At 57.7% G+C, this 24,858-nt stretch overlaps 1 protein-coding gene across 6 annotated transcripts; it reads left to right on the top strand.

Moving 5' to 3' along the window:
• The first annotated feature begins 1,495 nt into the window (after positions 1–1,495).
• On the top strand, positions 1,496–24,402 carry CARS2 (cysteinyl-tRNA synthetase 2, mitochondrial). 6 transcript variants are annotated; one of them, XM_070800480.1, is made up of 16 exons: positions 5,517–5,731; positions 6,093–6,143; positions 9,720–9,837; positions 11,158–11,259; positions 15,218–15,289; positions 15,387–15,492; positions 16,383–16,466; positions 17,398–17,527; positions 17,854–17,987; positions 20,763–20,830; positions 21,443–21,509; positions 21,774–21,912; positions 22,642–22,765; positions 23,168–23,266; positions 23,899–24,117; positions 24,258–24,402. In XM_070800480.1, the coding sequence occupies exons 1-16, from the start codon at positions 5,532–5,534 to the stop codon at positions 24,324–24,326; spliced, it is 1,782 nt and encodes a 593-aa protein (XP_070656581.1). In that variant the 5' UTR covers positions 5,517–5,531; the 3' UTR covers positions 24,327–24,402. The 6 variants fall into 6 exon arrangements, with proteins under 6 accessions (XP_070656585.1, XP_070656581.1, XP_070656582.1 ...); XM_070800482.1 differs by lacking the exon at positions 5,517–5,731 and adding an exon at positions 5,897–5,956; XM_070800481.1 differs by lacking the exon at positions 11,158–11,259.
• The last annotated feature ends 456 nt before the right edge of the window (positions 24,403–24,858 follow it).

The following is a 24,858-nucleotide window of genomic DNA, read 5'->3' as shown; positions in this document are numbered from 1 at the left end:
ACATTCGGCCCCCCGGCACCGCGCATGCGCCCCGGCGCCACCGCCCCCTCCCCCGGGGGCCCCGCCCCCGCCGCACGCACGCCCCTCGCCAGCCCCGCCGCCCGGGGGGTGGGGCTCTGTCTGTCACTCCGGCCCGGGCGGGGGTCTCGCGGGCAGAGGGCGGCGGGCGGGGCGCAAACTTTACTAGGAGTTTCGCACTTGCAGGAACAGCGGCGTCGGGCGGCACCGCACTCCCACTGGGGCGGGGGGGCCGCAGGGCGGCAGGAAGCCCCGCCCCAGACGGCCGGAGCCGAGCCCGCAGAAGCAGCCCCGCCGCCAGCCCCGCAGGCAACCTCTCTCCCGCAGCCAGCCCCTCGCACTCCCCTAGCCCGCTCTGCAGCGGGGAAATATATAAGTACGGCTCGGAACAGACTGGCAACCTCGGGAGCCAATCGACTTGCCGCGCACAGTTGGATGGTCCAATCAGGACGAGGAGGGGTGGGTGAGCTCGGGTACCGCCCCCTCCGCCGGGGTCTCACTACTGGAAACCCGCGTCCTCTCGGGGCGGGCGGGGCCCGGTCGGGCGGAAGTGAGCGCGCGTGCGCACTAGGGCGGCCACGGCGGCCGCCGGCCCGCGCGGGAGACCTACCATCTGGCGGTCGGACCACCACTCCCAGCGGCCCCCGCGGCTCGCGCGCTTGCGCGGTCCAACACCGCCCGCCCTTATTGTGTCGCCGGCTGGAGGCTGGAGCCAAGCGGCTTGGAGACAAAGAGGCTCGAGAAGTGAACCCACGCCGGGCCCCCGGAGAGGCCGGACGGCCCTTCTCGCCCGTGGCCTGGATGCCGCTCTTGATATCCGCGCCCCCACTTCGAAATACCACCCACAGCGGGGTGGGGCCGGCTTTCAGTCAGAGGTCCCGGGGGGGTTTCTCTCTCAGTCTCGGGCCCTTCCCTCCCTCCATATCTCTCTTCTCCTGGTGCTAAACTCAAGTTGGGCTTTCAGTGAGCCCCGTTGCCTAGACGACGAGCCCGCGCGCGGGCCCGCCTCTTCCTATCGAGGCCCCGCCCCGTGGGCGTGACCACGCCGAGGCTTTGTCCGCGAGCCCGGGGCCTGCGCCCGAGCCGCCGCTGCAGGCAGGGGAGCTCGGAGGCGTTCTCTCCGCTCCGTGTGTCCTCTCTCTGGGCGCAGACGTCCTGTAGCCGTCTTTAACCCTGCCCGGTAGCTCGGCCCCAGCCTACGAGCGTCCCATACCAGCTCTGCGTCCCCTCTTCGGCCGGTGGATGGGTGGTGGAGGGTTGGCCTCCCTCCCGGGTGCCCCGCTGCTCCGCGCGGTCCCGCCCCTCGACCCGGGAGCGAGGCTCTGGTGGAGCCCCGAGTGTCCGCAGAAGCAGCGTTGTGACAGCCAAGACCGCTCGGAAGTTTTCAGTCCCTCTCTGTAAGCAGTAGAATTGCAGCCCAGCCCGGTGTTTTTAAAATGGGCGATTGTCCGCAGCGCGGCTCGCGCTGGCCAGGTGATGGTCTCGTAAAGAGCGCGAGACCGCGTTGAGCTGTTTGTCTTTCGAAACGAGTTTTCGCGTCGGACCGTTGCTGCGCTGATCAACGCCGAATAGTACTTAGCACTTGGAAATGAGTTTCTTCTTTACGCTCAGCCCCCTTAACCCACCCCCACATCAGGAGAACGTTCACTTCGAAAATTTGGGGAAACGGTTGTTATTTCACTTAGAGATTCACACTTTTCCAGTTTTGGCCCAGTTTAAAGCGGACGCTGAGTTTAAACTTCATTTATGGGCCACTAGCCTGCACAAGACTTTAGTACTCTGACGCTATGTGGAAACGAAGATATTATGTGGACTAGTGAACGCTGAATAAGAAAAAAGATACAAGTAACTTTAAAGTACATGATTAAGAAAGAGGTAGGTACTTTTAATCCAGGCATTTATTGCCTTTAACTGAGAAGTGTTCATCTGGATTTAAGGATAAAGGTGAGAAAGAATTTACTCCTTTCAGTGATAATCAAGCTGGACTGTTTTGTTTTGGTTTTGTTTTTTAAATCACGATGTCATCTCAGTAGCGATCCCTCATTTTGGCATGGACTTGAAAAACACGTGAGACAAAAAAAAATTGTTTCATTCAACAAAATAATATTTAATGAGCGCCTACCATCTGCTTCCCCCTCTTGTGGCTCAGCCGGTAAAGAATCTGCCCGCAATGCGGGAGACCTGGGTTCGATCCCTGGGTTGGGAAGATCCCCTGGAGAAGGGAAAGGCTACCCACTCCAGTATTCTGGCCTGGAGAATTCCATGGACTGTATATCCATGGGGTCGCAAAGAGTGGGACATGACTGAGCGACTTTCACACTTCACCACGTGCTAGCTACTGTTCTGTGCACTAGGGAAGCAGTGGTGAATAATGTTTGTAAGACATTTACTTTACCCCTTAGGCTAAAAAGCCAGAAAATATTTGATTAGTTTTACCAAGTTCTTAAAATGTATGCCAATGACTTCAACACTGAATGGACAAGGTTAGAAGACCAATAGCTAGAGCATAACTGTAATCACCCATTTTATTTTATTTTTTTTAAACTTTACAAAATTGTATTAGTTTTGCCAAATATCAAAATGAATCCGCCACAGGTATACATGTGTTCCCCATCCTGAACCCTAATCACCCATTTTAAAATGCCACTAAAGAGCTTAATTTTGAGGATACATTGAAGAATTTGGGTAGTTTCAATTGTTGTTCTTTGGAGTATGTTTCAAAAATTGATATTAAGTGTTTTTTCTAAGGTTATAGTTCTAGTTTCACTGAAGATGTTCAAACTTATGGAAGAAAAAGAGATGAATTATAGTTCTTTCTGTTTTGAGCTGCTTAAATATAAATCCTAACATGTTCATCTCAAACCTGAAGTGCCCTAAACAATATGTGCTTCCCCATCTACTATACTTTGGATTTACAGATTTTGCTTTGAAGCAAAATGTAATGCTGAGAACTACACTTTTTGTTGTCATTAAGGGCTACGAAATGGCATTCATGACATTTTGGAATCATTAATTATAATATACTTACTGGTTCTGACCTAGACTGGGAGGAGTCTTTCTCTCTCTCTCTCTGGGTATGTATGCTACTATATCTTCCTGGTCACTTTAATATTGAACTTGCAAGAGGAGTCATGCTTTTAACCATCAGTGAATAATGTGTCTGTTTTTCCGTTTGACGATTCCCAGAAGAGTTAAGGTAGCACTGCTGTCCGCCAAGGGCTGAGCACCTTACAGGACCAGTTTTCAGAGGACAGAATATACCTCTTAGTTTAAAAAATCATGATTTCCCATGGCCAATTAAATCATGCCAGCTGTCCAGGTTCACGTGCAGGGTTCCATCTTCAGTCTCACTAAATTTGTTTCTAAAACTTCTAGCTTTCCCCTCAAATTCTTCATGTTCTTACAGATTGCAGTCAAGCCTTTTGTCGTTTTCTTATTTTTCTGGCATATCTAATATCTGTCAGAGCTTTCTCTATCAGATGTTTTACTGCTCAGATTTTCTCCCACCTGCAACAGGTGGATCTCCTTAGAGATTACCCTTTTCTGAATTTGGTGGTGGTGACTCAGAGGTTAAAGCCTCTGCTCGCAATGCGGGAGACCCGGGTTCAATCCCTGGGTGGGGAAGATACCCTGGAGAAGGAAATGGCAACCCACTCCAGTACTCTTGCCTGGAGAATCCCATGGATGGAGGAGCCTGGTGGGCTACAGTCCACGGGGTCGCAGGGGGTCGCAGAGAGTCGCACACGACTGAGCAACTTCACTTTCACTTTTCACTTACATGCATTGGAGAAGGAAATGGCACCCCACTCCAGTATTCTTGCCTGGAGAATCCCATGGATGGAGGAGCCTGGTGGGCTACAGTCCACAGGGTCGCAGAGAGTCGGACACGACTGAGCAACTTCTCTTTCACTTTTCACAGTGAAAGAGGTGGCTTAGTGGGTCAAGAATCTGCCTACCAAGCAGGAGACCTGGGTTCAATCCCTGGGTTGGGAAGATCCCCTGGAGACGCAAATGGCAAACCACTCCAGTATCCTTGCCTAGAGAACCCGACGGACAGAGGAGCCTGCTGGGCTACAGTCTATGGGGCGGCAGAAGAGTTGGTCAGGACTGAGCACCTAAACAACCAGAGTTGAAAATAATTTACATCTGAAGTACTCAAGGAACATACTGCTATATTCAAAATGGATAACCAACAAGGACCTATTGTATAGCACGTGGAATTCTCAGTCTTGTGACAGCCTGGATTGGGGGGGGGGAGGGGGAAGGATGGATACATATACATGTATGGCTGAGTCCCTTCGCTGTTCCCCTCAAACTACCATTACATTGTTAATCGGCTATACCCCTACGCAAAATAAAAAGTTTAAAGTTTGAAAAAAGAAAAAATCCAAAAATAATTAGGGAGAAAAACACACACCTTGTACTAGAAAGGAGAGAGAATTACAAAAGAGCAATGAGGCAAGTGTGCAGGCAGTGGGGAGGGGGTTAATGCTGAAGCAGGGCTCTGAGTGGTGGGGGAGAGGGGCTTGGCTCCGATGGGAGGTCTCCTAATTGTGAATGACAAGCTCTAACGCTTCAGCCGTCAAGCCTTCGGACACAGTTCCCGTGGAATTGCAGAGCTGGACTCCAGAGGTCTTGGGGAAAGTTTAAGTGCTGTTGGAAGGTACTTCTTTGTCTCTACTGGAGCACTTGCCTTGTTATAGAACGACCAAAACAAACCCCCAAAACAACTGAGAAACTTAATGTGCTGGGTTTTTTTTATTTTTATTTTTAAAAAAATTAAAAAAAATTTTTTTTAAATTTTATTTATTTATTTATTTTTAATGTGCTGTTTTGAGGACTGCAAAAGCAAAGGGGATTTCTTTGTTTTTTTGAGACGCTGTTTTGGAAGATATCAAGAAGGACACGTTTGTCGAGATAATTTGAAAGTTAACTTCAAGAGAATCCGCCTTTAAAGAGTCTCATTGAAACCGCAATTCACAATGCTTTTGTTCTCAAGAGACCAGATGACAGAACTTACAACCGTAAAATGAATCCCGGGCAGTCATTTCCTACTACGCGTACTCGGTGAATGGGTGGTGTCCGAGCTTTGCCCTTTCATCCGGGGACAGGGTGTGCCGTGTTGGGGTGCAGACGTGCTCAGTGTGTGCATGAGCCGTGTTGGGGTGCAGACGTGCCCCCGGAGCAGACGCGGAGCCGTCAGCGGCTGCCCGCCCCATGGCACTGGGTCCTGCGGCGCGCGGGCCCGGCCCGGGGTTGCACCGAGTCAGCTCAGTCCAGCGCCGCCCCGGACGAGAAGGGCGGAGCTCTGCCCACCGCCCCGGGGCGGGGCCGCCACCCAAGCCTGCCGCTCCCCTCCCCGCGCGCGCCGCGGCCCCGCCCCCCGCGCCGCGGCGAACTCTTGCCTGCCTCTTCCGGGTGGGCGGGGCGACCGGGCCTTCCGGTGGGCGTGGCCTGTTGACACCCCCCCCCCCCCCGGCGTGGGCGTGGCCTGCGGGCCTTGCGCGCCGGCCATGCTGGGGACGCGCCGGGCCTGCGGGGGCGCTTGGCTGCTCCGGGCCGCACGGGGCCCGGATCCGGGCCGCTCCGCGTCGGGGGCGCGCGGGCAGGGCTGGCTGCAGCCCACGGGCTACGACACGGGCGTCAAGGTGTACAACAGCCTCACCCGGAGGAAGGACCCGTTGATTGTGAGCCGAGCGGACGCCGCCTCCTGGTAGCCCGCCGGGACTCGGGGAGCGGGGGTGCGGCGGGGCGGGAGGGGCTGCACCCAGCCTTTCGGAGGCGGGCGCCCTGCGTGGGGCGCGGGCTTGCGTCCTCAGGTGCAGGCGTCTAATGAGTGATGAAGTACTCCGGCGGCACCTGTAAAGACCCTCGGGTAGTCCCAGCGTTTCACGGATTTGGCGCTGAATTTAGTGATCCAAGGGTCATACATCCCCGGGTACGCATCCCCCAAAGCGGTTACCTTTCTTTTCTTTTTTTACAAAGAGACATGGTTATATGCTGATTATGACTGAGAACGTGGCGTTCTGTCTTGCAAGTTTGCTTTACATGGTGGGTCTTCCCTCTGTCCCCAGGTACAGCTGCGGACCAACGGTCTACGATCACGCACACCTGGGTCATGCTTGGTGAGTGTCCTGACGCTGAATTTTCACCCTTTAAGCAACCGTTTGTTTTGGAAAGAAAACCTTTTGCAGGGTTTTTTTTTTTTTTTTTTCCTATCCCTCAAGTGACAACTTAAGAATCCTGAGTAGTTAGTGTATTCCAGGCATTGTGGGAAGCATACATATTACATCCTCACTTGGTGCCATTTCAGGTGAGGAGACTCAGGGACACAGTGAGAGCAAGGGAAAGGACCGTTTGCAATCAGATGCTTCCTGTTGTGTTTAGTGGGATGAGGCCCTTCAGAGGGCCCTTGAGTCAGCTGGTCAGGTGTTTCCGCGCCCCCTCCCCCTGTCCCCCATTTACTTCCCAACTTTGGACAAGTCACTTTATTACTGAGTCCTGGTTTCTTCGTCTTTCGGATAGGGATAATAATATTCTTCTTTTGAATCTCGACAGTTTAATGAAATAAAGCCCACAAAGTGCTGCTTAGCCCAGTCCCTGATGTGGGAAGGCTGCCAAAGGCCCTCCTGTTCTCCAGGATAGGTGACCCGTGGGAGGGCACCCGGTAGGAAGCGTGGCGGGTGAGCTGGAGCCCGAGCTCTCTGACCGCCCCACGCGTGCTCGCTCTGTCTTTTAAATCTGTCTCCTAGGCTTGTCCAAATTGCTGCTTTTCCTAGTATTTTGTCTGTTCTCTTGTGCATCTCTTAAATTTATCTTTCAGATCTAGATTAAAAGTTACCTTTATTTAGTATGTATTTTAGAAATTATGCATCACCCAGCAAGACCTGAATTTTTTGTGTGTATTATAACAAAATAAATAGACTAGTAGTCTTTTTTTTTCCCCTCCTCATTTTGGGCTAACTTACTATTAATTTGTTGTTGCTCAGTCGTGTCCAGCTCTTTGTGACCCCATGGACTGCAGCATGCCAGGCTTCTCTGTCCTTTAGGGTCTCCCAGAGCTTGCTCAAACTCATGTCTGTCGATTAGGTGATGCCATCCAAGCATCTTATCCTCTGTCGCCCTGTTCTCCCTGCTCCATTTTTCTCAGCATCAGGGTCTTTTCCAGTGAGTCAGCTCTTTGCATCAGGTGGCCAAAGTACTATTAGTTATAAAAAGCATATTTTGATCTCTTTTTTGAGGTATTAAATATGTTGGGGAAACACCGGAAACAGTAGAGGTTACTGTTTGTCCTACCCTGGAAAAGCTCTCCTCAAAGGCAAAGAGAAAGCATTTTTGTTATTGAAGGAGAATGAAAGGAGTATGGGGTGCGCCGCTGAAAGGATCACAGAAATAGCAGGAACTGGCGAGGTTTCATGTGAGCTGGGTGGGCCCAGCTCTCTGGTTCAGGCAGGTCTACAGCCCGGAGTCCCACAGGCTAGGCCCCTCCTGTTAAGTGGTGAAAGTGACCTTCTTGGTAACTTCATTTCAAAGAGAAGGCTTCTGGGTCCTTGAAACTTCATGAGTTGTGAGACTGAATAAGGAACATTTAGGTACATTTTGAAAGGACTAAAGAAGAAGTTCTGAAAGGAAGGGGGTGCGAGGCAGCCTCGCCCTTATTTTTTACCCAGGAGCATCGGTTGCGATCTGTGCTCGTCCTTCACAATATGGACAAGCGTGCCGACCTGCAGTGTGCAGCCCAGCCGATGCTCACGGCCCCCAGACCGAGAGAGCGCTCCCAGCACCGCAGAAGCCTGTCTGGCTCCCTTGCCAGGGTGACCGCTCTGGGCACCCACCACTCAGGAAGAGTCATCAAGTGGGGGTGTCCCTAGTGAGGCAGAAACCTAAGACATTGGAAAAGGTTGTGGTCTCGGGCTGGGACGGTCAGGCACAGTCCACTGCTCTTGAGGTCAAAAGCCGGAAGCCCAAGACCGCCTCCTCTGCGGGTCTGCCCCTGCTCACTATGCAGGTTCCTGCCTCCACACCTTCCTCCACACCTTCCTCCCCACCTGCCTCTGCTTTAAAGAGACAGACGCTTAACTGGACAGCACTCTGTGCCGGGCACTGTTCTAAACTCCGCAAACCCCAGCCAGTGCAGTTCTCTCACCACGCCAGCTGGTGGTGCTGTTACCTCCTAAGTGTAACCCGGGAAGGGTCCCAGGTGGACAGTGCTGAGCCAGGCCGGCTGCAGAATCCAGTTTCCCACGGGTGCAGCAGCCGCAGCCTGGTGAGTGGACCCACCCCTGGGCTCCCAAGGTGCCCACAGGGCGAGTGAGACCCGGGGAGCGGCCACCCTCGGGTATCGGGCCCCCCAGCACCTGCCCCTCCCCACCAGCTCCTTCAGCCACACGTGTGATTCGACTTTTTCTTTCCGTCTGTTTTAAGTTCTTGTTAACTTCATCCTTAAAATCTCATTTCTTGCAGTGTTTTCCTGACCTGACAATGAGAGGCACTGGGATGATACTTATAATCAGAATTAGCTGAAATTTCTGCTGCGCAGGCACTGAGATTACGTACCACAGCCTTGTGAAATAGTAGACTTTTGTCCAGTTTGTGAATTGGCAGTCTGAGGCTTCGAAGGGATGTTTAACCTCTTAGTTTCTTGGGAAGGCGTTTCAGAGATGGCTTGGCCCTAGAATTTGGCGTCAGCTATGTCTGGGGTGGGTGGGTATGGAAACACAAGGGATACAATGAGGAGGAGCTTTGTTTTCAAAGGAAAATGATGTTATGAACCCAAGTTCAGAGAGGCCGCGTGTATAACAGAGACGAGCATGAGACTGGCTGACCCGGAAAGTTAAGGTTGCTCTTATGGGGAATCTAGTTTCTTGAGATTTTAAGTAGATACTGGATTTTAATCCAAGATTAGTCCTGAATATTCGTTGGAAGGACTGATGCTGAAACTCCAATGCTTCGGCCACCTGAGGCGAAGAATTGTCTCACTGGAAAAGACCCTGATGCTGGGAAAGATTGAAGGCAGGAGGAGAAGGGGATGACAGAGGATGAGATGGTTGGATGGTATCACCGACTTGATGGACATGAGCTTGAGTAAGCTCCAGGAGTTGGTGATGGACAGGGCGGCCTGGCGTGCTACAGTCCATGGGGTCGCAAAGAGTCAGACACAACTGAGCGACTGACCTGAGCTGGATTTTAAACCCTTGCTTTTTCAAGTCTGCATTGCTCCCGTGCAGCCTGCCCGTAAGCTGGAGTTCCCACTTTCCACAGCCGCTTGCACACTTCCTGGGAGTGACCTTTCCAGCTTTGATGGGATCATCTCTGTCTTGACTTATTATCTGCTTCTGTCTCTTGTCACGGGCAGAGGTTAGTTATCCTGGAGCATGAACACGGGCGGTAAAAGCACCCAGCCTCTTGGCCGCCTCCTGACTTTGTGTCACGAGTGAACCTTTACACAGTGGAGCAGGTGTAAACTCACTCAGACAACAGCTCAAAGTTAAAAGTGCTCGTGTTGGGTCCTGCAATTGAGGCAGCGCCTTAGTTTTCTCACGCGGACCCAAGAGGGCCGGTGAAAGGCTTTTCCTTTTGCAGCTGCCCTTGAACGTCCTTGATCACACAGTTGTGTGGCCTCACGGTAAAGGGAGCACACTCTTTGAAGATCGCAGTAGTGGCTTTCAGGATGAAAGGTGCTGTAATGTTCTTCCTTTCAGCTCCTACGTCAGATTTGATATAATTCGGAGGATCCTCAGCAGGGTGTTCGGGTGCACCGTCGTCATGGTGATGGGAATCACAGACGTGGACGATAAGATAATCAGACGCGCCAACGAGGTGAGCGAGGGCCACGCGGAGCAGGGCTTTGACCGGTGAGTGGGCCGACCCCACCTCACAGTTGTCTGCGCCTCGCGAGACTTCTCACACCTGCTGTCCACACGTGACCGCGTGAGGCTGTTCAGAGAGGTCTCCTCACCCTGCTGAGAAGTGTGGTCGACTCCGCCCTTACCTAATCCTCCCATCCCGAGGACACCTCCCGGGCTGAGTCCAGGCCCTCCCTGCCCTGTCGGCCTGCGGGATGTATCTCCTTCCCTGTTACAGGGGAACTCAGAGGCTGGCTTGGGAATTTCGCTCCTGTGAGGTTTGATTTTCTTACTTGTTATATAAACAGGACACTCCTCTTATATCTCATGTGGCATTTAGAGGACCTCTTGGGGGGGATTTCTAGCATAGGGATTAAATAAAGTATTTTGTTACATTTTTATTTTTTTTACTTGAGAATTTTTTATTTCTTTTTTTTTTGGCCGCATCACAAGGCTTGTGGGATTTTAGTTCTCCGACCAGGGATTAAGCCTGTGTCCTTAGCTATGAGAACGTAGGGTCTTGTCCACTGGTGACCAAGGCATTTCCTGTAGTTGTACTTTTAAAAGTCTACTTTCAAAGGTTCACCTCCTCTGTGTTTTATAATCAGCAGCCGTGTATAACATTTGTACGTGACTGTATGTAACAGCTGGGGCTTCCCAGGTGGCACTAGCGGTAAAGAACGCGCCAGTGCAGGAGACGGAGGAGGTGGGGCTTTGATCCCTGGGTGGGAAGATCGTCTGGAGGAGGGCGTGCCTGGAGAATTCCATGGACAGAGGAACCTGCAGTCCATAGGGTTTTAAAGAGATACAACTGAAGCACTTTAACATGCACGCACATATATGACACTTGTCTTTAAAGATATATAAAAACTTGTTAAAGTATCTAGTTTATAGAAAAACGTGCTGAGGGCTTTACGTCCTATAACTTTAAAAGCGTCTGAATGCATATATAGAGTTTTCTGGAAAGCCAGTTTATTCTTTACACTGTTTTGCAACCTGCTTTTCCCACTTACTGTATTTTGAGTGTTTTCTCATGTTCTTAAGCACTCATCAACATTTTAAAAGGCAGCATTCTACCCCAGGGACATATCTGAACTCGCCGTCCTGATTTTTGGATTCTTGCATTCCTCCCGTGTTCTGTCATTTTCTCTCAGATTTATTTTCTAGGAAGCCCGTCTTCCTGTTTCCTACTGACTGCCTTCATTCAGCATTCGGGGGAGTGTGTCGGGGGTACTCAGCGATTCCCCTGGTCTCCCCGGCGCTGACTCTCCACACTGTTCTGTCTGATCTCCAGATCCGCAACCTGTGCCTGGTGTCCCCTAGGGTCAGGTGTCCGCCCTGGCCACCATGGAAGCGCAGCGCGAGGTCATGTGATGCTGGCGTGGCCGTGGGCGCCGTGAGTGGGGAGCTGAGGGGGCGTGGGAGGTGGCAGCGGGAAGCAGGTAGGCTGCCCCGGCTGCTGGAGCGGGCCCACCTCCCGCCACCCGCCCAGGGCCCTGCGCTGTCTCCCTGGGGCCGCCCGGGGCCATCTGCACTGAGGTTGTGCTCAGACACTCACTGGGCCGGCGGTTCTGGGGTCCAGAGGAGCCTTTGAGCGAATCCGATGCAGGAAGCAGTGGCCTCTCGTCCATGGTCAGGACAGACGGGGGCAAGGGGCAGGCCTGCCAGTCCCTCTGGAGGCTGCCTGGGTCTGGGCGGCGCTGAGCAGGACCCCGGGCCCCGATGGGGAGGTCAGCCCTGCGGTGCTGAGCAGGACGCAGGCTGGAGCCGGGCCTGGCTGGCTGGGGAGACGGAGAGATGGGGGACTCTGATGTGGCAGGTGGATGGGTGTTGGTGTGTGGGCGGTAACCCCTGGCAGAGAGGACGCCAGGCTGGTTGAGGAGGAGGGTGCCCGGGTCGCCCGCCCAGGTATGTCCCTGTGCTGGCTGCGCTGGGGTCGGCTGTGACCCTTCAGAGCCGGAAGTGGGTTCTCCACCTGTCATGAGGCTCAGCTGGTGGGGGCCGATGGGTTGGGGGGAAAGGTTGGCAGAATTGGTTTAGAAATGGTAAGTGTAGAGAGCGTTTTAATTTTTGACAGCTGAGCACGTCCATACTTGTAACATAGCAGGCTGCTAACCTGGCATCACGCAGTCTTGTTTGTTCTGAAGATAGAATCCTACTTCAGCATGTTAAACCACGGTCTGAAGCACATAGTTATGAAAACACCTATTTGTTTCTTAGTGTCCAACAAAAAGGCTGTTCTTTTTACCAGAGGCAAGGTTTTTTTTTGACGATGGCCGTATCCTTCATGCCATCTGCTTCAGTGTGTGCTCTTAAAATAGTTTAAATTATATTTCATTTCTCTGAATCACTTTCTTGACTTTAACTTCTGGCAGAGTTTTATTGTTTGTCAGGAATAAAAGCTGCAGGAGGATTTCTGGGGGAGGAATGAAAAGAAACAAGGTATATTCGCAGGGTTACATTTTGTGTTAAGAAAAATGATACTAAGTGCCTCAGTGATTGAAGCAGAGTTACTGTCTTTGTGCCTTGGAACCCTGGCCTGCGTGCCCTTCTCTCCGGGAGGAAGGTTGGACAGGCGTTCAAGGTCCCCTGCCTGCCTGGGATAGCGCCCAGCCCAGCTGATCGTTGCTGTTGCTCAGTCGCTCAGTCGTGTCCGACTCTTTGTGACCCCATGGACCGCAGCACGCCAGGCCTCCCTGTCCATCACCAACTCCCAGAGCTTGCTCAAACTCATGTCCATCGAGTTGGTGATGCCATCCAGCCTTCTCATCTCTGTCGCCCCCTTCTCCTCCTGCCCTCAGTCTTTCCCAGCGTCAGGGTCTTTTCCAGTGCGTTGACTCTTCATATCAGGTGGCCAAACTTCTCCTCCTGCCCTCAGTCTTTCCCAGCGTCAGGGTCTTTTCCAGTGCGTTGACTCTTCATACCAGGTGGCCAAAGCACTGGAGCTTTAGCGTCAGTCATTCCCGTGAATATTCAGGGTTGATTTCCTTCAGGATGGACTGGTTGGATCTCCTTGCAGTCCTCGGGACTCTCAGAGTCTCCTCCCTCCGGGCGGGCCTGGGCTCTCAGGGCCAGTGCCGTGTCAGCAGCGCCCCCTGCAGGGGGTCCTGTGGAGAGAGCATCGTGAGCCCCTCTTGGGGGGACCAGGGGCCTGGAGGTTCCGTGTCCAGTTGCTTCAGTTTGGGGGTCTGACTCCCTGTCCCCCACGCCAGCAGCAGCTTGTGTCCACTTCTGGCCCACAGTCACCTGTGACGGTCCCTAGGGTCCCGCCGAGGGGGCGGGAGGAGCCGCGTGTGAGGACCCCACGTTTCCTGCCACCAGAGCGGGGCTGCCTGCATCTGGAGTTCCCAGGGGCGAGCAGAGCAAGTCCGTAAGAGTAGAGGCTAGAGGAGGAGGGCCTACCGGGTGCTAATGGCTCAGGAGCTGCAGAATGTTGCTTGGTTTTCTTTACTCTTTCCCCTTTTGCACAGCTCAGTAGACGCAGGCCAGACCCGGGGGAAGCTGTGTGTCTGCACATAAGGTCCAGGCCGACGCGCCCTCCACACCTGTGGCTCCCTGTGGCGATGCTGACCACCCCCCGCCCCACCAAGCCTCCTCTGCAGCGGCCCCCTCTCCCCCCGCCCCTGCCTGCCTTCCGTGTCTGGAGACCGAGGAGATGAAACACCAATTCACAGTTAAACCAAGAGACAGGCGATGGGACACGCTGGAGTGTCCAGAGACAGACACAGTAATTTTGGAAATTCGTTTTTGGTGAAGATGGCATTTCACATCAGCGGGGAACAGAGGATTACTCAGTAAGAAGCTGACGATTGGTTGACCATCTGAGGGAAGAAGTAAACCAAAGTTGGATATATGGCTCACAACCAGATTTGAAGCTGATCAGAGATTTCACATAAAGACGTGGAAGCATGGATTATTAGAGTAAACCATGGGGCACTTTTTTGTAGCCACCTGTCCAGAAGGCTTTGCTAAGTTTGTTTCCAAACCCAGAAAAGGTTGAGAAATGTAAAAGATTGCTAAATACAAAAATGAAATTTTCTGCGTGCCATAAAATAACCATGAAGTTGAAAGACGTTTGGGAACAGGTGAAATTCATATGGAGGATAAAAGGTCTATCTCTTTTCTTGAAAATACTTCCTCCGTATCAATAAGACAAGACTTTAAGGACCTGCAGCTCTGTAGAGCCATGGTTAACTTCAGACGGTTTAATGCAGATGGTCCCTAAACACTCGAGATGTTCGAGCTCCCTCAGAACAGGAGAGACTCAGGTTAGAGATGCAGTGAGGAGGCGCGTTTACAGTTGGCGCCACCGTGACCATGGTCTGGCGGGCCCTCAGCAGCGCCTGAGCGAGGTGCTCAGTTTCAGGTTCCTCTGGAGGCGCTGGCAGCGGCCACCCAGGATATGCACGCGTGTCCTCAAGCACGGCGTCACGCGTGGTCTGCCCCGTGTGTGTGTGTGTGCACACTCGTGTGTCACGCGTGGCTCAGGCGGTGCCCGTGTGTGTGTGCACTCGTGTGCATCATGGCTCAGCACGCTGCGTGCCTGGGGCCTGCACAGCGTGTGGCTTTAGCCGAGGACGCCAGTGCAGGCCGCGAGCCGGGTTTCGGGAGGAGGCACAGACGGAAGGTGTTTGCTTTCTGGGAAGGGCCAGGCGGGGGCACACTTCCCTCCCGCCCCCAGGAGAGGAATACTGCTCAGGAAACTCATGAGGAGAACTCAGAAAGCCAGGCAGCTCATCAGACCCTCTGCTGCTCTTTGGGCCCAGTCGTGTGCCGTGGAGTCTTCCAGAGCGGCACAGTGTTTTTTCTTTGGGTCCAGTCGCGTGCCGTGGAATCTCCCAGAGTGGCACAGCGACGCTGGGCTTTGGTCTGTGGTTCGCTTGGCCTTGCCCTGGCGGACGCTGGCGGACTGCTCCTCGCAGGGGCCTGCTCTGCCACCAGGGCCGCTCGGGAGGAGCCGTTGGGCCTGGCGGCCCTACCTGCTGTCTTTGTCCCCGGAGTCTTACCGTGGACACGGGACCCCGGGGCCATCTGGGGGATTCAGTGGGCCCGTCTGCATGTTGCACAGAGAGCTGAGAGAGGCGTGCGTTGTCTTGCCCACGACTGCCGTGAAGAAGACACTGCTCACCGGGTTCATCTCCTCAGTAAACATCCCCGGGCCGCAGTTTCCAGGACAACTGTCGTTTTGGGGGTTTTGTTTTGAGTTAATGGAGATCGTGGCATCGTTTATTCTGTTTTCAGTCTAACCAGAAAGCAGGCCCAAGGCCTTCTGTGAGCAGGGCCCGTGGGGGCGGCCGTCCTCCGAGGCCCCATCCTGACCCCTGCAGACGGAGCCCTGCCTCATTATCTTGCAGATGAGCGTGTCGCCCGCGTCCCTGGCCCGTCTTTACGAAGAAGACTTCAAACAGGACATGGCGGCCCTGAAGGTAGGTGGCTGGTGAGAAGGCCGAGTGACGGAGGTGGTCTGGCGGGGCCTCCGTCTGCGCCGGGCTGGGGAGACCGCGGGTCTGTGCCCTCCCGCAGGTCCTCCCACCCACTGCCTACCTGCGGGTGACTGAGCATGTGCCTCAGATCGTCGCCTTCATCGAGAGACTCATCGCCAACGGGCACGCTTATTGCACAGCAAAAGGTGAGCCCCCCGTCCAGGCCACGGCCCCCGAGAAGGGCGGTGCAGACGGAAGGTGAGCCCCCCATCCTCAAGGCTGAGAGGGAGGTGCAGGTGAGGGTTAGGGCTGGGTCAGAGCTAGGCAGGTGCAGGCGAGAAGTTACAGGTTTGTCCAGGTGAGAAGTCTCGGCCAACCGTGGCCTCGCGCTGACTGTGGTGTGCGCCGGCCCTCAGGAGCGTGGTCCAGTGCCCGTGGCCGCAGCCCTCCTGAACACGGCTCCTTTCCCGCCGCCACCTCATGGGTCAGAGGGGCGGGGGCCGCCTGGCTCCGCAGGGCCCCCGGGAGCCCGCGTGCAGCTCAGGGAAGGCGCCCCACGGGGATGCACGTGTGAGGAGCTGCCTGTGGTCTGAGCAGCAGGGTGCTCTCGTGTCTGGACTAGGAAGGGGCGTCTCGGTTGGTGGGTGTGTAACATGGGGGCCAGAGCTGAATGCAGGCGCCAGTGAACGCAGTGACCTTCCCTTTGTGTTTCCACCTCCACTGCTGGACGGCCGTGGCACGTCCGAGCGCGTGCTTCCCTAGGACAGGGGTGTCGGTCGCGGTCTAGACGTGCAGGGAGGGCCGGCTGGGGCAGAGGCTGCGTCCTGTGTAAGTTCTAACACCACAGCTGTGATGCGCGTGTAGACGCGGGTGCTGATGGCAGGGAGGGCCGGCTGGGCCAGAGGCTGCATCCTGTGTGTAAGTTCTAACACCGTAGCTGTGATGTGCGTGTAGACGCGGGTGCTGATGGCAGGGAGGGCCGGCTGGGCCAGAGGCTGCGTCCTGTGTTTAAGTTCTAACTCCGTAGCTGTGATGCGCGTATAGACGCGGGTGCTGGTGGCTGAGAAGTGGCTTCACCGTCCCCTTTTCGAAACAGGCAACGTCTACTTTGACCTGCAGTCGCGAGGCGACAGGTACGGCAAGCTGGTTGGCGTGGCACCTGGGCCGGTTGGAGAGCCAGGTGGGTCCCCCCGCCTCCTGAGGGGCTTCCGGGGAGAAAACCAGACCTTCCCGAGGCAGGTCGGGGGTGAGGACGTCACTGCCAGATGTCGGTCACGGCTGAGGTTTAAACGTAGGGGTTCTGGAACAGAGCTCACGTGGAGGTCTCGGGGCTCCCCGCCTCTCGTCCTCCTGTCGTCTCTGCCCACACGCTTGTCTGTGTGTCCGTCTTAACGCTCTCATCTGTCCTGAGGCTCTTGTGTTAAACCCCTGAGGGGTCTATCGTGTAAATGCCGTGTGAATTTCCCCTCTAGCAGGTTCCCATGAGTGTTTCAGCGTCTGTCACCTTCCCGCTGTGTTTGAGTCTGTTCCTATACCATCTTCTGTTCCGGGTTCTGTTAAGTCAAAGTCAGTTTTATAGGAAGCAATAGTAGGTATATAGAACTGTGTTAACACTTTTAAGAGGATACTGTGTAACAGAATCAAACACGGGCGATCAGAACCGACAGAGCAGTGTTTTCCGCCCCGCCTGTGGACCGCGTCCTGTTGGGTCCCGTCCCCGGCTGTGTGCTGACTCCTGAGCAGTCCTCGTCACCTTTGGTCCAGGCCTTCCTCCCGCTGCCCTGGTCGTCCACGCCGGCAAGGAATGGCCTGGCGTTCGGGAAGTGGGGAGGGACCGTCCAGTACACTTTCCAGCATCAGCAACACCTTTTTGGAAAAAATAAGAAAAAAAAATGTTCTTGAGTGACGGCTGGGGGCTCGCATGCTTCTGGCGTGCTTTGGTCGGGGGTCTAGGGGCTGTGGGTTGCATGTGGGAAAGAGAAAAGACCTGCGGGAGAGACGTGCGGCAGCCTCTGAGGAGCGGGCTCTGGGGCGGGCGTCCCGGCTGTTCCGTGGCCGCTGTGATGTTGGCTCTGGGTTCCCTCCACTGACGGACCACTTGCCGTTGGCAGTTGACTCCGACAAGCGGCACACCAGCGACTTCGCACTGTGGAAGGCGGCGAAGCCCCAGGAGCCGTTCTGGGGCTCCCCGTGGGGCGACGGGAGGCCCGGCTGGCACATCGAGTGTTCCACCATCGCCAGGTAAGCCTCACCTGTGCTGATCCGGACGCTGGGGTGGTGCCCGGCTCGGTTAGTGGAGCATGCATGCGCTTTGATGTTTTTACAACCACATCTTTGGTGCAGAGCAAAGAAAGTGAAGTGTCTTTACGAGGAGAAAAAGCTGTGAACTCGGGGGTTTTTATGACGTGAAAACAGAATCTCAGTTTCTGTGTGCATCAGATTATCACGCATTTAGAATTGGACTCCGTTTGGTGTGTGCAGAGGGCTGGCAGGCGTGACCACAGGAAGGGTGTGGAGATGGTGTGGCTGGACCCGGGTAACTCCCTGCTCTGCCCCGTGCCTTGCAGTCTGGTATTCGGAAGTCAGCTGGACATCCATTCGGGCGGCGTGGACCTGGCGTTCCCACACCATGAGAACGAGATCGCCCAGTGCGAGGCCTTCCACCAGTGCCCGCAGTGGGGGAACTACTTCCTGCACTCCGGTGAGTGACGGCTCCCGCCACCTGCCCACTTCTGTCCGGTCGGCTCTGTGAGCGCTCCACTGGGTACACCCACGTCTGCTGGTCGGTCCAGCCCGTCCTAAAGGAAAGCAGCCCTGAACACTCCCGGAAAGGACTGATGCTGAAGCTCCAATACTTTGGCCACCTGATGCGAAAGAGCCGACTCACTGGAAAAGACCCTGATGCTGGGAGAGATTGAGGGCAGGAGGAGAAGGGGGCGACGGGATGAGATGGTTGGATGGCATCACCGACTCGATGGACGGGGGTTTGAGTAAACTCCGGGTTTGTGACGGACGGGGAGGCCTGGCCTGGCGTGCTGCAGTCCACAGGGTCGCAAAGAGTCGGACACGACTGAGCGACTGAGCAACGAAATCACCCAGGAGAGCAAGAAGCAGCTGTCCCTTCAGTCGTCTGACTTGCAGTCGGTCGCACGTGAGCTTCTTTGGACGGGAATGCCAAAAATGTTTTTTGGAAGTGAAATGTGAGCTGAAGAGAATTCGGAAAATAAGCAGTGCTGTTCCATAGACATTCCTTTCAGTGAAGCTGTGACGAGGAGTCTCAGACAGCATGCTGCCGTAGTGACTGTGACTGTGCCGGCCTGGAGCTGTGGCAGCGTCATCACGAGCGCCTGTCAGCCTCTGAGAGCGCCACTGTCCGCCTCACTATTTAAGCAGCTTGTGATTAACACCAGCCGTCCGCTCCCAGGAGCGCACAGCGAGTGGGGAAGCGGTGGCATCCTGAGCAGGCGGCTCTGGAGTCCGCGTGAACCCCGGGGGCGTGAGCGTGTCCACGTTCTGACGGAGGTCGCAGGGCCACCGCGCTCCTGTCATGGCCACCCTGGGACGAGCCCTGGAGCTGTCCGAGGGCAGGGGTACAGGTGCGGTCAGGCCTTGGAGCTGTCCGAGGGCAGGCGTACAGGTGCGGTCAGGCCCTGGAGCTGTCCGAGGGCAGGGGTACAGGGCTTTGGTGCAGGTCAGGTCGGGAGACGCAGGTGAGCGACGGCGTGGGCACAGGCACTGTCTCTGTTGAGTCCCTGGGTTCAGGAAACCAGATTTTCCTGGCTAGATGGTACTAAAGGCAGCAGCTCCGGCTTCAGCATGTGCGGAAGCTGCTTCCGGTCCGTGGCGGGGTCGTCGTGGTGACCGGGGTGCGCTCACTGCTGCATCTCCTTCACCCCAAGTTCACGCCTGCTCCAGCCCTGAGCTGCCCAGCCCCAGCGTCTGCCCTGCTGGGACCCCTCATGGTCCACGTGACCCCAGCCTCGGTGCTACCCCGAGGTCGGCTGAGCGACGAGCCAGGCTGCTGCCCCCGGCGCCAGAGCTGAGGTCTGGCGTCCACTTCGTGCACTGCTCGGAGCTCGACAGTGGCCGGAATCACTTCCTCCTGCTGGCCCAGCGCTCGATGAGCCGTTCCTCTGGGGCTCCCAGGCGGGGACCGGCAGGGCCCCCAGGACCCACGTGTTTCCTGTCAGGGGCCCACACCTCTTCAGAAGCCTCGTGGAACCATCTCCCCCCGGGTGGGGGACTCGGGAGAGCAGAGCGCCGCAGCCCATGCAGGGAGGAGTCCCAGGGCCCGGTGACACAGTGCTCCCGTCCCTGCAGTGCTCCCGTCCCTGGGCTGGGATCAGGTGACCCCGTGTTAACCGCTGGTGTTGCTCGTGAGGACGTGGGGCCTGCCGTCAGTGCCGGCGCCCCGGGTGACCGTGAGTCCAGGCGCAGGCGGCAGCGGCAGCGCTCACGGAGGGCCGTGTGCACACGTGTGGGTCCCGTCGCTCAGATACTGGCGGGTGGGAGGGTTCGCTCTGTGTTCTGCAGGAAGGGTGCTGTGTCCCGACACCTGGAGAAGCGATCTATTTTCCTGGACTTCCCAGGTGGCGCAGTGGTAAGGAACCCACCTGCCAAAGCAGGAGACGTGAGAGACGCGGTTCAGCCCCTGGGCCAGTCAGATCCCCCGGAGGAGGGCGTGGCAGCTCACTCCAGTGTTCTTGCCTGGAGGATCCCAGGGTCAGAGGAGCCTGGAGGCTGTGATCCTTGGGGTTGCAGACTCGGACACGACTTTGTGACGTCGCACACACGGGGAGGTGGACGTGGAGTTCAGCAGTCGGATGAGTTCCGTTCTCCAGACGTTGTCGGTTTTGTAAAACGTCCGTTGCACTTGGTGGAAGCCGCACGCTGCTAGGGTTATGTATTCAGGGTCAGATTCTAGAGGCCGCCCTGTAACCAGCTCTCAGGAAAGTTGGCCTTGGGCAGCCTGGGGTGAAGTCACGTCAGGAAAGGTGGACAGACCCTGTGCTGAGAGTCACGTCAGGAGAGGTGCACAGACGTTGTGCCGAGAAACCAGTTTCCTGGGAAGTGAGCCTGGTACCCAGGCGGTCCTGGAGGACGTCCTAAGGGGTTTGGGTTCCCTGTCTTTCACATATATGGGAATGAGATGGTGCCAGGGTGGGGGCACATCGGTGAAACAGCTACCGCGGGAAAGCGCTCAGGGCTGCCAGGCCTGCGCTCCGTGGAAGCAGAGGGCATCCCCCCCGGGAGCTGAGTCGGGTCCCCCCTGTTTGTGAGTCATGGGAGGGGGAGGGTGGTCCCCACTTTGTGACGCCCGGCCAGTGGCTGTGGCCCCCTTCCTGGCCAGCGGGTTGGGGGGCCCTGTGCCAGCGCCCACGAGGGGGCAGTGAGGGGCAGGGTCCCCGGAGGCTGGGCTCTGAGAAGGGCTCCTCCTTCCCGCCTGGTGAGGAACGAGCCGCTGTGCTCGTTTCAGGGCACCTGCACGTGAAGGGCGGAGGAGAGAAGATGTCCAAGTCGCTGAAGAACTACGTCACCATCAAGGTAGGGTGCCTCTCGGGGCCCCCACGTTCCCGACACGTCGTGGAGGCTGCCCTGTGCAGGAGGCCCACCCCGGGTCCCCAGGTCTCTTCCCCTTCCTGGTGCGTTCGCTGTAGTCACGGCTGCACTCAGGCGCCTATCTCCATGAGGTCAAGACCCAGGGCTTGGGACCACGTTAATTCACATGCACGTTGCAGCATCCCCTGGGTGGGCCTCCACTTGGCTGGTGTGGGGGGCTAAGAGGACTGGGAAAGATCCCTTTTCCACACTCCGGGAAGGAGCATCAGGAGGTGGACGTGGACGCAGAGACAACCGGGTCAGATGGGTTTTCATATAGATCTCGGGGGTGGCCTGGTGAGGCCTGGGGACCTTCCTCAGAGCTCAGTGTTTCTGAGTAGAGTGCAGTCTGCAGGATTCAGACAGGCGCTGACCACACTGAAATACAGGCACCCATGCCCATCCTCTCCGGGTTGAGCCAGGCCGTGGGCCAGGCCGTCCGGCCAGATGAGCAGGTGCAGCATGGGGTGGGTGCGGCCACAGGTGGGTGGGGAAGGCTGTGCAGGGAAATGTCCAGCCGGAGGGTCAGTGGCTCCTCTCACCCGTGTGCACCCCCAGGACTTTCTCCGCTCCACCTCTCCCGACGTCTTCCGGCTCTTCTGCCTGCGGAGCAGCTACAGGTCAGGTGAGCCAGCCGCATGGCCCGAGTCCCTGACGGCTCCTGGGGACCCTGAGACCCGGGAAGCAGCCCCAGCACTCGGCCCTCAGGCCTGAGACCCCTTCTGCCGCTCCTGCCGCATCCTGAGCCGGGCAGAGCTGAGTGGGCCCAGGGCCTGACCAGCAGCCTCAGCAGGGCCGCCCCCAGCCACCTCCAGGTCCAAGGTCAGAGGGGGCAGCCCCTCCCTGGCCCGCGGGCGAGGCTGCACCTGTGACCGTCCTCACCCCGCAGCCATCGACTATAGCGAGGGCGCCCTGCTGGAGGCCAGGAGCCTGCTGCGGGCCACGGCCGCCTTCGTGGAGGACGCGCGGGCATACTTGAGAGGGCAGCTGGCCGGCGGGCCCATCCAGGAGGACGTGCTATGGGAGAGGTGGGTGCACAGCAAGGGCCCCTAGGCGTGAGGCGGGTGGGGAGCGGGCCCGGGAGGCCGTTGAATCACGTCCAGGACACGGGGGTGGGATGGGGAGGGGGTCTGCGGCTGACGTCAGGGATGGTGAGAAGCTGGGGAGATGACGGTGGCGAGAGAGGAGGAGGCTGTCGGGGCACCAGGGGTTGAGGCCGCTGGGTGTGGGGGATTGGCGTAACCCCCGGGGGCCCTGGAGAGTGGTGAGCCTGGACTCCTCCGGGGCCACTCGGGAAGGGGTGTCGGGAGGAGACAGATGAAGTGGCCTGCTGGCCGCTGTGGTGGAGCGCAGCACAGAGTCGAGCACCAGGCCCACGAGGTCTCGGGAGCCATTGGCCACGGGCCCCCCAGGTGGGGGTGCAGGTGGGTGGCTTCCTGCTCACTAGCAGGCGGGGAGTCGTTGTGTCTGTCCGCGGCCGGCCGGCTGTGCTGCGTAACGCGGCTCTGGGTGCAGGGGCACGCACAGCAGAGGTCTGCGTCTCCCGCGGGGCTGCTCGGGCTCTGCCAGGCCTCCCCTGTGCCCGGGAAGCCGGGGGGTCCCAGGGCGAGGGACGGCAGGGAGGAGGCAGCACCCCAAGGGGCTGGTGACGGCCGGGCGGACCTGCGGGACGTGTGAGCGAGGGGCCCACAGGGGACCTGAGGCTGCACCTGGGGACGCGGGGGGACAGACGACAGCCCCGCGCTCTCCTCCCCCAGGCTGGGCCGCACCAAGGCGGCCGTGCAGGCGGCCTTGGCGGACGACTTCGACACGGTGCGGGCAGTGGACGCCGTCATGGACCTTGTCCACCACGGGAACAGGCAGCTGAAGGCGGCCTCCGAGGTAACTCCCAGGATGCGCTTGCCAGCCCCCCAGGTGGCCCTGCTCCCAGCATGGGCCCCCAGGGCTCCTGATGAGCAGTCACCTCCCGAGGGGGGCACAGGGGGCCTGGGCGTGGACAGGAGCCCGAGATATGCCGTCGCCTCCCGGGCTCCGCAGAGTCTCAGTGGGTCACAGCGATGTCAGCTAGGGGAGGAGGCCGTGGTGAGACCCCAGCTGGTCCCCGGCCCGCCCGCCCCGGGCCAGGCTCCCGCGGAGGCGCCTGACACCCAGGGGGCCACCTGCTGGCTCAGGTGCGCGGAGCATGTGCCCGGCCTCCCTGGGGGCCACGTCCCCCGCCTGCCCGGGCTGACCTACCGGGGCCGCGCTCTGGCCTCTGAGCACCCTCCCCGGCGGCCATCACAGGAGCCCCGTGGTCCCCGGAGCCCCGCCGTGCTGGGAGCCATCGTGGCCTTCGTGGAGCAGTTCTTTGAGACGGTGGGCATTTCTCTGGCCGAGCGACAGGTATGCTTGCCTCTCTTTTCAGTCCTGTTTCGGGACTTCGGCTACATGCCAGCATGTAACAGACGCTTCCTCCCTTCATAAATGCTGATTTTAATATGTAACTGTAAGGCCAAACTTTTTACATGTGTGAGACGTGTCACGGCCCTTAAAAGCGCGCGCACACTGAGAGCTAGCACGTTAGCTGCAGTGACGAGGTTCTGAGTGGACCAGCGTCTGCCACGACCACAGTGTGCTCCGGGCCACTTGTGTCCTGTAGGGAACCCCCTGGTGGACGCAGCAGCTGCGGTGAGCGCTGTGGGTCCCACCCGTCAGGGTCCCTGGGACGGCAGAGACCCAGCCCCTCCCCGAGGGGCGTCCGGCCCCGGCCTCTGGTCCCCATCTGAGCCTTCTCAGACTTCCAGTCCTGACACCTAGGCGCCGGCACCTCTGCGTCCACCCTGTGCCGGGGATGGGGCGGGGCCTGGACGCCGGCACCTCCCAGAGCCCACCCTGCGGCCGAGGTCAGGGCCGGGCCTGGACACTGGGAGGAAGGTGCCCCCAGGCCCTTGGCTGTGGGTTCACACCCGCTCACGCCTGCACACCCCGCACACACCGCTTGCCCCACTCACCCCGACACACCCCCGCACCCCCAGTGTGTTCCAGGGGCGGGCAGCCCGGCCGCCCTGCACAGCCTGGTGGAGGAGCTGGTCCGCTTCCGGCTGAAGGTCCGCCAGTTCGCTCTGGCCTCCGGGGAGGCCCCTGGGGAGGCCCCTGGGGAGGCGCGGCGGCAGCGGCTCCTGGAGCGGCAGCCCCTGCTGGAGGCCTGCGACGCGCTACGCAGGGACCTGGCCGTCCATGGCATCAGCATCAAGGTGAGCGCTCTGCGGGGCCGGGCTCAGCTGGCGTCGCAGACGCTGGCGTCTCTCCCGGGAGCACACCTGCCCCCAGCTCAGGCCTGTCCTGAGCCCTGACACCTGCCCATCCACCCACCTGGCGCCGCCTGCCTCCCCAGGACAGGAGCGGCTCGTCCACATGGGAGCTGCTGGATCCGAGGACAGAAGACCCCAAACCCAGGAGCTGAGGACGGGGGAAGCGAGGCCGTGGTCTCCTGCCACGGTTCTGCACCCTTTAAGTCACAGTAAAGCCTTCATGTGAAAGTTGCTGTTGTGGCTGTTTTCCCTTAAACCAAGCCGACACCACCCCAGAACCCCTTTGGTGTGAGCAGAGGTGCTGAAGAGTGGGTTTCCTTTCAGCACCGACGCAGTTCAGTGAGATCTCAGCCTGGAGACAGGACGGAAGCCCCACACGGGATCCTGGGGAGGGTGGGCAGGGCGACCCCGGCCCAGGATCACCTGGACCCTGCGTGAGGGGCAGTGTCGGCCTGGGTCTGTCAGTTTGCATGTGCTGGGTCTGGTGACAGTAACCCGTTCCCCAGGGAAGCATAGCAGAGGAAGCCGCCACAGGCACCCAGCTCCCACGCGCCGCGCTCCCTCAACACTGGTTCTTGGGGTACCAGCCCGAGCAGACGCACTGGGGCCAGGGCTGTGAGGGTGTCGGTGGCGCGGTGGAAGCCGGCAGGGTGAGCAGGGACCGAGCTGGCCGGCGGCCTCACC

The sequence above is a fragment of the Bos indicus genome, chromosome 12 (assembly GCF_029378745.1).
Source record: "Bos indicus isolate NIAB-ARS_2022 breed Sahiwal x Tharparkar chromosome 12, NIAB-ARS_B.indTharparkar_mat_pri_1.0, whole genome shotgun sequence".
Taxonomy (NCBI): domain Eukaryota; kingdom Metazoa; phylum Chordata; class Mammalia; order Artiodactyla; family Bovidae; genus Bos; species Bos indicus.
The sequence above is the reverse complement of the archived record's forward strand: the minus strand, read 5'-3'. Positions and strand labels throughout refer to the sequence as shown.